Source organism: Notothenia coriiceps, unplaced genomic scaffold, assembly GCF_000735185.1.
Source record: "Notothenia coriiceps isolate Sejong01 unplaced genomic scaffold, NC01 NC01_scaffold00022089, whole genome shotgun sequence".
In the NCBI taxonomy this organism is placed as follows: Eukaryota; Metazoa; Chordata; class Actinopteri; order Perciformes; family Nototheniidae; genus Notothenia; species Notothenia coriiceps.
The window spans coordinates 21,445-32,287 of record NW_011354790.1 but is presented as its reverse complement, the minus strand read 5'-3'; the positions used below and the strand labels follow the sequence as shown (position 1 = coordinate 32,287).

Sequence of the window (10,843 nt, the reverse complement as noted above, 5' to 3'; positions counted from 1 at the left end):
TTTTTCTGTATTTTATTACAGAGGATGAAAACTGTTGGCATTTTGAGATTTTGCTAAATAATTTCTAGTGGACCCATGAAATAAAGACTGATAATAGACCCTCTCTTAGGTCAGCAGGAGCTTGTCAATGGCATATATTAGGTGTTGAATAAAACCCATGAATGAAACTTAACCAGAGTGTCCGCGGGGTCTTAAAAAGTATTAAAAGTTGATAAATCAATTTAGCGAAAATTAAGGCTATTAAAAAGTTTTAAACGGCATTTTCCAAAGTATTACATTTTGTAGCTTGTATCAATAAGTATATAAATTGTCCAAAGAGGTTGTATTCTACAGTCTGCCTGAATGTAATCATTGCGTAGGTGTGTAGTGTGATTCTGTGTAGTTTATTTATGGCATCCCGTTAGATTTGACGTCATCTGAACAGGACATCGCACGCTCACTGCTTGATAGCGCGCGAAGGTCCGTTTACGCCGGTTGTTAAACAACATCGTTATGGGGAAATGCAAGTCTGCGTCCAAATGGTTGGAAGATAAGGAGGAAGGACAATCAATACTGTATATAGTGAATGTGAGGTAAAGTGTGTCGCCAATGTAACTCGAAGTGGAGATGAGGTCTTAAAATGTATGGAAAGGGACTTAAAAAAGGTCTTAAAAGGTATTACATCTGACTTCAGGATTCCTGCATATACCCTGGTATGTAAATATAGCTTTCATCAAGTTTAATTTGCAAAAAGCCATGTTTTGTTAAGTAAATGTTTTTGATCTATAACTCAGTGCTTAATCAGTGTAGTGTTGATAATTGTGTCATAAAGGCTGCAGGGAGGTTCGTCACACTAACACGCTTAATGTGGAAAGTCACACTCTTTTCGATGTTGTTGAAATGCTCATTATTTGAGAATTATAAAGTGTTTTTCTGTTCAGTTCTGATGGAGCTCTGTGAGCGTGCCAGCCATGTTTTCCAGTAGATTTGTGACACTGCACGGCTTTGATGCATTTTTATACTCTGTGACAAACCCACTGATCTGCAAATAATCCACGTCTGCTGTAGAAGATCATCTTATAAATGTCGCCTGAGGTTATTAGATTGTGTAACTCAGTGCTGCTGAAGCCATGTGGAAAGCTGATTGTTTCTGGTATAATCAGGTAATACATGAAAGGACATTTGAGTAACCTGGTTATGTTAATGTATTGTGGGTATCTATCTGGGGTGCTAGTGAATTAATTTCAGTTTCAGAAAAACACTGCGCTAGTGGATTGTCAAAGGGGGAGCCTCGTTGCGGAGAAATTATACAGATGGCTAGTCCGCCCCTGAAAATGTCTATGCAAACGTTATTATTAATATAAAAAAAAAAATTAAATTATAAAAAAAATTAATACATTTTTTTTAATCTTTTTTTTTTTTTAAATTTTAAATTTTTATTTTGTAATCACCCCCACTTTGGGAACCCCTGTGATAGAGAACTGTAGCGGATACCACCGTTACCTTCTCGTGTGGCTGCAGCTTAAGACTAAAACTAAAATAGCTGCCAAAATTACCACTGATTTCAATTGGCTTTTCCTTTCTTTTCTTAGAGGGAATGAAGATGAGGGGCTCCAAGCCGGACTCGAATGGCTCCCAGAAACTATTGAGTAAAGAGGTGGGTTTAATATCATCTGTCCACATGTTAATTATTTGATTTACACTCTAAACTAACACTGTGTTATATGATAATGTGTTTGCTCAGCTCCTGTGAAATGTTTGACTGTTTGTTTGTGTTTTGAATTAATGTTTTTTTACACACTTTTTAATGTATAGCTTATTTTCTGTTATGTTATCTCTCCATCTATAGCTTAATAATGTTACGTTTCTTAATTCTTAACAGGATGAAGACCTAAAATGGGTTGAGGAAAACATTCCTACATCTGTCATTGATGTGTAAGTATTGTCAATTTTAAATTTAAAACATTGAGTCAAGGAAATGGATATATTATGCGAGCTGGATTTTGAGAGAATAAGGTATCGGATTAAAACTGAAATCCTTAATATTATGTCACGTTCAGTTTATGTAAGTCACACACTTTTTTCAATGAGGGCCACATACAGACTAGAGGTATATTGCCTCCATAAGTTAATAATAAGTTAGCTAAATCAATTAAATGTAGGTAAAAAAAATTGTTGATGTGTTACTGAATCTTCACATTTTTTAATACAAAATATTGTATTTATTTGATCTTTTATTGGACATTTTATTTATACTTCTATCTATATTCTCCCTTCCTTTCTACAGGACATTTAGATTGACCGTATGTTAGATAAATATCTTTATTCTATTTTATTTGAGCTTTTATTGGAGATTTAAACGTAACGTCTAATGTTTATTTGTAATTCATGTATAAACAAGACACAGAACCCTTCTATTTTTTATTTTTTTTGTACCTTTTAAAAAAAAAATTGTATTCTCAAAAAGAACAACTGTCACAAAACCCAATCCCCCCCGAGATAAATAACTGGTCCAGAACTCTGCCGCCCGCATCACCACCAGAACCCCCTCCATTAACCACATCACTCCTGCACATCAACACACCCATCCTTCCCTCCACCTCACTGCACCGCCCTTCCGCCTAACCACCATGGGGTCTAGAGCCTTCAGCCGCTCTGCACCCCGCCTAACCACCATGGGGTCTAGAGCCTTCAGCCGCTCTGCACCCCGCCTAACCACCATGGGGTCTAGAGCCTTCAGCCGCTCTGCACCCCGCCTAACCACCATGGGGTCTAGAGCCTTCAGCCGCTCTGCACCCCCCCTAACCACCATGGGGTCTAGAGCCTTCAGCCGCTCTGCACCCCGCCTAACCACCATGGGGTCTAGAGCCTTCAGCCGCTCTGCACCCCGCCTAAGTAACTCTTTTGCCCCCCGCCTAACCACCATGGGGTCTAGAGCCTTCAGCCGCTCTGCCCCCCCCCTAACCACCATGGGGTCTAGAGCCTTCAGCCGCTCTGCACCCCCCCTAACCACCATGGGGTCTAGAGCCTTCAGCCGGTCTGCACCCCACCTAACCACCATGGGGTCTAGAGCCTTCAGCCGCTCTGCACCCCCCCTAACCACCATGGGGTCTAGAGCCTTCAGCTCACTCTGCACCCCCCCTAACCACCATGGGGTCTAGAGCCTTCAGCCGCTCTGCACCCCACCTAACCACCATGGGGTCTAGAGCCTTCAGCCGCTCTGCACCCCCCCTAACCACCATGGGGTCTAGAGCCTTCAGCCGCTCTGCACCCCGCCTAACCACCATGGGGTCTAGAGCCTTCAGCCGCTCTGCACCCCGCCTCTTGACCTCTCTCCCACCTGACATCCGCAACACTGACTCTCTCCCCATTTTCAAAACACATTTCTTCACACTCGCATATCCACCCTGATCATTATCCATCCCACATCCTCTGTTTTATTTATTTGATTGATTTATATACTGCATTGTCTTGTTTATGGCTCTTATGCTGGTGTTATGTATATCTTGTTTTTTATGTGTTTGTACGGCGACCTTGAGAGCCTTGAAAGGCGCCTATATAAAATAAATGCATTATTATAATCTGACTCTGATTAAAATGCAGACTGTATGAGTGCATTCACTTCCTCCCTCTCTGTTCCCCTCTCCATACAGAGCTCTCCCTGTAATGCTGGATGAGGAAGAGGTAAAGACTCTTTGTATTTCCCCCGAGCATATCCCATGATCCCAATCTCATTATAACATTAAACTCCAGTAATGGCCTTTACTGTGCTTTCATTCCACAATCACATCACTCTGAGTACTAACGTGTGTTGTCTTTCTCCAGGAGATTCTGAAAACCAAGTTGGAGCGATCCAAAATGGAGTAGAAGTCGTCGTGAGGAGAGGATGTGATGTATTGGAAAGAAAGCGATTTCACTGAGGCAGCAATGAATGCGTTCTCAGTGATCTGATTACCAAAAAAAATGTGGGCAAAGCCAACCTTTCTCTTCTCCAGACACTTTACGTTTCTGGTTTTATTTCACAGGTATTGTGTCGCACTGTAATAAGCACCGAGAATAGTGTTTCATATTAAGATCTTTACTGCGCAACATGTAGTTTGGAGGGGTTGGTTTTCAGGAGGGAGGGGACACTGATGCAAGAGCACTTTGATAAATATATTATTTGTTTTGGAAGACGCTTTCAATGTCACAAAATAGGTCAAAATTCAACAGAATACGTGCATTTTACACAATTTAAAAGTGCATTGGAATTAGACTAAAACAATATTTCACATAAAAGAAATGACCCAATTCAATCCAAGTGATCCTAGCGCCTGATCTGTCAAATGTGTAGGACTGCAACGACTGATTTCAGATCCGTTCAGGTACATGTTGATAATTGGGCAGTTTTATCCAGCCAGATATATCTGATAATTTGACAGATGGAGCTTAAAACACACGCTGAAAACGGAAAGTTATTGTTCATAATGAGGTGATATTTACACAGCGTCTGATACTTGAACTTATCGTTGGTAATGTGCTGTAAAAGACTAGAAATGTAAAAAAATGTTTTACATGTAAAATGGGTCACATAATAGATATGGTGTGATTAGCCATTTAACCAGATAACAAAAATGTATTATTTCATAAGCTAATTCCTTATAGCTTCTTCAACAAATCATATGTGTATATCGTTTTGTTAACACACGACTAACACTGTTATCTGGCTCAATGATTAATTTAAATATAGAAATACAGGACTTACTTTTATAATTTGTGAACACGGCTGCATCAGTGTGTATTGAAACTTGAAGCATATCACCGTAAGATGTACATGTGTGTGTTAACTACAACACACTGTTATCTGTTCTGGGAGAATGTAATATATATAAACACAGTGTCATCAGAGGCATTCAGATTGTCATCAGAGGCGTTCAGATTGTCATCAGAGGCGTTCAGATTGTCATCAGAGGCGTTCAGATTGTCATCAGAAGCGTTCAGATTGTCATCAGAAGCGTTCAGATTGTCACTTCAACACGGTACATTTCAAGCTACTGGAAATAAGAGTCTAATGATAGCGATTTTAGAGCTTTTACTGACAAATGAAAGACTGCTTGGTCCTCAGAGTGGAGAAAATGTATGAAAAAAGACCCGCTTTCAAGGATAAGAGGTCTAAAATTAAGGATGTTTATTTCTATCTCTTTAAAAATCAAGCTTTTATAGCATCTCCATTAATAGCTGTGATTTATGTCTACTTAATTTCACCATTTATTTTAGCTACTGTATCACAGAATACACTACTAAGCCTCACAGATGTGGTGTCGGCCTACATTTAAATGATTTACTGTATGTATGTAATCCTTTCTCAGAGTTTTCCCACCCTAATTCAGTTGCACAGTGTAGATTAAAATGAAAAAATCTGTACATGCTAAATTAATCATTTCCATTTCACCCATCAATCCCATTTACACTCCCAATAATCCTGCCTTTCTGTGGCAGAATGATATGCCCGTCCTTGTTAAAACTACTGCAGTACAGTATGTGTGTATGTTTTAAAACTCTTAATTAATGTCTCTTTTTTTTATATATTTGTCCAACTCTTGTTGAGGATTTATTTTTATTTTAGAGAGAAACCAATTTCTGGATGTGAGTCTGCGTAGTAATGTAAAGCTGATGATATTGTATGGCTTTTTGCGTGTGTCCTGCAAATAAAATTTATATTATAACACAATGGCAGTTTTTGTTTACATTTTTAACATGTGCACTCCTTTTTTGATTTTACTGTACAATCATTTCTGTAAGTATACATGTATCCTTTTATTAGTAGCCTATTAAATAACTCTTGAAAGAAGACATTTTGTGTAAAAAACGAAATATGTTAATATATAATTATGTCAAAATGAATTAAACAGCTGTTCATTTTTGCACCTTTTTATTGAAAGAAAAAAAGAGCTTTTTTAACAGTAAAGTACATACAAAAATCTCAATGAATAAAATCTCGCGAGAATTGCAAGTGCATTATTTATGTCACTGCACCTTTAATGCGTTCCTCGTGAGTGCGATGACTTCTGTCACGTGCCTGTCAAACCTCATTCCCTCGCGCAGCCGTCGTCAACACAACTGGAGGAAATAAGGAGAAGCTAGCATGGCTAACAAACACTAACGGCTATCGCTAAAACCTCGTTAACTATTTATAATAACTCAACCAAACGCTGTGTTTGTCTTTTATCGATTTATGAACGGGGCCATTTTGTGGCGGTTTCAGTTACCATGGAATAAGAGAGGACAATGTTTAGCTAGGTAGCTTGCTAACTTTTAATGCTAGCATGCTAACGATCAGCTGTTGTTTTGGTCGGAGAGCTAGTTAACCGCTTAGCATTACAGACACCAGATTTCCTCATTCCCTGTCGACACTATTGAGCTACTCTGTCGGTTAATGGCGACACATAAAGTTGTCCCACCCTGACAGACTAACCGTTGGTCCGTCGGTCAGCTTTTGTCCCGACAGACATCCAATCTGTTTGGGATCGATCCATCCGAGCGGTGTGTAATTGAATATATATATTCAAAATGCATGACGCATATGAACCAGTGCCTATATTGGAGAAGCTTCCTCTTCAGATTGACTGTCTGGCAGCCTGGGGTGAGTTGTTGACACTTCTAAGTATCCCAAAGAGCTGCTTTTTTAATGTATTGTTTGACATTGAAGTGGACGTCTGAGCTGCTGTCTCAGGTGATTCAGATTACTCCAGTGGTGTAAATTAACTAAGTACATTTACTCAAGTGCTTTACTTAAGTACAATTGTGAGGTACTCGTACTTTACCGGAGTATTTTCAGTTGATGCTTCTTTACACTTATATTCCACTACATTTTAGAAGCCAATATTGTACTTTTTACCCCACTCCATCTATACATCATATTCCATGTGCTTGTATATAGACTCTTCTTGCACTATTTGTATTTACTTGCACATCTCAAAACATTCTCTTGCACAATTGTATCTGTTTTATGTCCTATATATCGAGAGACAATCGGAGGGATGAAACCCTCTTTAATGGTCACACAAAGCACACACAGTGAAATTTTGTTATCTGCTTTTAACCCATCCTAGTACCAGGGGTCTAGTACTAGGAGCAGTGGGCAGCTATTGTACAGCGACCGGGGAGCAATGGGAGTGGGGGGATGTCCAGTACCTTGCTCAAGGGCACCAGGGCAGGAGGTGAACTGGGACCTCTCCAAGTAGCAGTCCACACTCCATATTTTAGGTCTGGTCGGGGACTTGAACCGGCGACCCTACAGCTCACAGTCCAAGCCCCTACTGACTGAGCCACTGCAGGACAAACTTGACAACTTTGAGTTACTAGTTACTTTTTAGGTTCAGATTAAAGAATAAATGTAGTGAGGTAAAAAGCAGAAACAATAGATTTGAATTCTAGTGAAGTATAAGTAGAATGTAGCATTAAAAGAAAAATACAAAAGTACCTAAAAATTGCAATTAAGTGAAATACTTGATTCAATGTACTTCCAGCACCTATGCATCTTCAAATCTTACTGACCAAATGGCAGTGGCGTCTCTTCTGTCCCTGGCATGTCATCTGTCGTAGCAACTTAAAATCAGCTGCTTTCTAGAGAGAATGATGAGTTATGCAAAGAAACACAATATCGATATAAAGTATTTTGAGATCTTCGTTTTAATGCATGACGACTCGTTCTGAGTGCGTCCTGTTCTGTGTGAAACAGACTCTTCTTATAGGAAGACATCAAAGCTTATTTACATGTTAATCAACATCATATGATGCCAGGTGGTCGCCCCATGGCACAGTACTCTATTCAACAACTCACACCCTACAAAGAACAATGGGATATACAGTTAACCCCTATAGCAAATTCCTTCCACTCATCCTCTCTTCCTGTAGTGTCATAAAACCCCCTTCCAAACACATCTGTTATCCAAGTTACAGCAGTTACATTTCATTAGAATTACACTGTATTAAGTTTTAATACCATCATTGCTTTAACACCTCCCATCAATATGATACTCAGAAGTACTTAGTAATACATGCATGACAGTAGATTCAGATAAGTGATGGTGTTGGTTGCAGAAGGTCTTTAAAGCAGCCTGAATGTTTGGGTGTGGGTTTATGATAAAAAGGGTTGCATTGTGTCTGACAATGTTTCTGGTTTGATAGCATAACATGTCTGAGTTGACTGACAGCATCCTTCTTACTGCCAGACCCTGATTGTTGAGTTTCTCTTCCCACAGAGGACTGGCTGCTCGTGGGAACAAAGCCAGGGCATCTCCTTCTCTACCGAATAAAGAAGGATGCAGGTGAGAAGAGCCCAAAGAGATGTGTGGTGACCTCCACGTAATGTTGCCTGCTTCAAATAAGTCATTTTTGATGTGTCTCTTTCCCCTTAGGCACCAACCGCTTTGAGGTGACACTGGAAAAATCCAATAAGAACTTCTCAAAGAAGATTCAGCAGGTAGATAAGACTGCATGGTTAGACTATTACTGCCTAGATCAAAAAACATCAATGATGAATAAGCATTTAAGATCTGGGGAGGGTAGTCACAAACCAAATACTTTCAGGTTTTTAGGAGTGCTTACTGTGCTGTCCCCTGATTAGTAATTCAATATTAACATGTCTGATAATAAACGTGCCAGTGGCCTACTCCCTCTCCTGGTATTCATCTGGAAATACAACACACCTGGATTCCAAACAGGGCTGATGTGATTGTGATCTCTCAGATTAACCTTCACATTTGTATTGTACTTGATAGTTCTCATTTTGTGCTTGTATTGCTTAGATTTTATACAATTATTGCTCATATTTACTCATTTATGCCTTATTTAGTCTTTGTAAACATGTGTGATTGTTTTAAATCAAAGCACTATTTATGTTGGTCTCACACAACCGCAATTATATTGTGTTTGAATAATTATCATAAAGTTCTTGAATGATATATTGAAAAGTAAAGTTAAGACTTCTCACGCTCACAGAGAAGTGGGTTAAACGACTTGGCTGTAGTGTGTTTGTTACCTCTTTGTAATTTATGTTTTTCTTACTTTTTCTACAGCTTTACGTTGTCTCAAAGTACAACATTCTTGTCAGCCTTCTAGGTGAGTTTCTCTCCTTATTATAACATAATACTAGTTAGTTTAATATCTATTCATTATTAAACCTTCACAGCATTGAAACTGCAACCTTTTTGTGTAAAAGCAAAGCGTTAATCTTCATTCTCTTAACTGATCAAATCCCTTTCTCCTGCAGAGAACAACATCCACGTCCATGACCTCCTGACCTTCCAGCAGATCACCGTGCTGTCCAAAGCCAAAGGAGCGACGCTGTTCGCCTGTGACCTGCAGGTCAGTTACAGTCCCCCTGTTTTCAAGATTCAAAGGCTTTATTGTCAAATGCACAAAAAATACAGCTGATTTGTTTGCACGGGAACATCTTAAACCCCAGGCTCCTCCAACAATATAACATTTGATATACTTAAAGGTCTCCTATCATACTATTTTTAGCCGTATATTATGCGTCTCAGATTTTACAAATATATAAAAAACATGTCTACGAAGTGTTTTGCTCAAAATACCAAACAGATCTTGCATTTTAGACTTCCCTCATATCCCTCTGTTTCAGCTGTTAGAGAAACGCTGATTTTGGGTCCTTAGATTGAAAACAACTAAAAGAGGAGGGGTAGTTAATGCCTGCTCAGAGTTCTACCAGCAGATACAGTTAAATTGATGTGATTGACGTCATATCGGACGCAAATCTGGATCAGCTCCGTTGTTCCCCCGTTTTTAGAGATTTCGGTACGGAGGAAAAGAGAGGGTTTAGATTTCTGACACTTTGTGAGTTCCCTGACACACCGGGGACTAGGGCTGCTCGATTATGGCAAAAATCATAATCTCGATTATTTGGGTCAATAATTGATATCACGATTATTAAAAACGATTATCCATTTACTTTGAAAACATCAATTTATTGGAGAAAAAAAATGTGAACAGTATGTTTTTAACAGTTGATTACCCTGAACTTTAAGTATAACTCAACTAAAAAAATAAAAAAAAGTAATAATAAAAAAATAATCGTTTTTATTTCGATCACGTTGTTTTCGTAATCGTTGCAAGCCATAATCGTAATTAAAATACGATTAATTGAGCTGCCCTACCGGGGTCACATATTTATGTATAAAAGACATCAAAAAGTGCATTTTCCATGATAGGTCCTCTTTAAGACATAAAAAGAAAAAAGATATTGCATTTAAAATCAGAGCGAGTGACATAATGTTGAAAGTGGAATGCAGGATAAGTCATCTGTATTTGCAGCGTTCATACATTACGCCTGCAGTAATGTTACACTACAGTGCTGCTATTATATTCATGCTTGTGTACTGCCTGCTATTTAGAGTTGTTATACTGAGATAATGCTTTACTTGTGCAGGACTACAATCCTACAGCTATAAGTTATTGGACTGTTAAAAAGAAAAGTCAGATGAATCGGTCTCCTGATGTGAAGATGTTTTATGACCAGTTGTTTTGCATTTCTAGACCAATTGACTGCAATTTACGTGTGGTATATATTACTTATTACAGTATTCATTTGACTGCTGATTGTGACCTGGCACTCATTTTGTATTTCAGTCTTTAGAAGGGGTGTCTCAGTGGTGTGGAAAGACAAAGATACGTCATCCATCGTTTGAATGTTTTAGCAGTCCTTTCAGGGACGCGGGGAGTCAGTCAGAGTTGGGGGTGCGGGGGGGGCTGCTAGTGGTGCCTCGCAGCGGAGAAACTGTGACGCACTGGGGGGGAGGGGTGCTAATGGTGCCTCGCAGCGGAGAAACTGTGACGCACTGGGGGGTGGGGTGCTAGTGGTACC

General features: G+C 39.2%; 1 protein-coding gene and 1 long non-coding RNA gene across 2 annotated transcripts in view; both read left to right on the top strand.

The window, feature by feature from the left end:
• Positions 1 to 1,541: 1,541 nt before the first annotated feature.
• LOC104953669 (uncharacterized) lies at positions 1,542 to 5,689 on the top strand. Its single transcript, XR_799250.1, has 4 exons — positions 1,542 to 1,636; positions 1,862 to 1,914; positions 3,633 to 3,663; positions 3,805 to 5,689. It is a non-coding gene; the product is annotated as an uncharacterized lncRNA (long non-coding RNA).
• A 362-nt stretch (positions 5,690 to 6,051) lies between these two features.
• LOC104953672 (vam6/Vps39-like protein) overlaps positions 6,052 to 10,843 on the top strand; it is a 19,725-nt gene continuing 14,933 nt past the window's right edge. Inside the window, exons 1-5 of the mRNA XM_010780643.1 lie at positions 6,052 to 6,601; positions 8,223 to 8,288; positions 8,379 to 8,443; positions 9,039 to 9,081; positions 9,233 to 9,327. Coding sequence (XP_010778945.1) covers positions 6,529 to 6,601; positions 8,223 to 8,288; positions 8,379 to 8,443; positions 9,039 to 9,081; positions 9,233 to 9,327 — 342 coding nt within the window. The 5' untranslated portion in view covers positions 6,052 to 6,528. The remainder of the gene's footprint in view (positions 6,602 to 8,222; positions 8,289 to 8,378; positions 8,444 to 9,038; positions 9,082 to 9,232; positions 9,328 to 10,843) is intronic.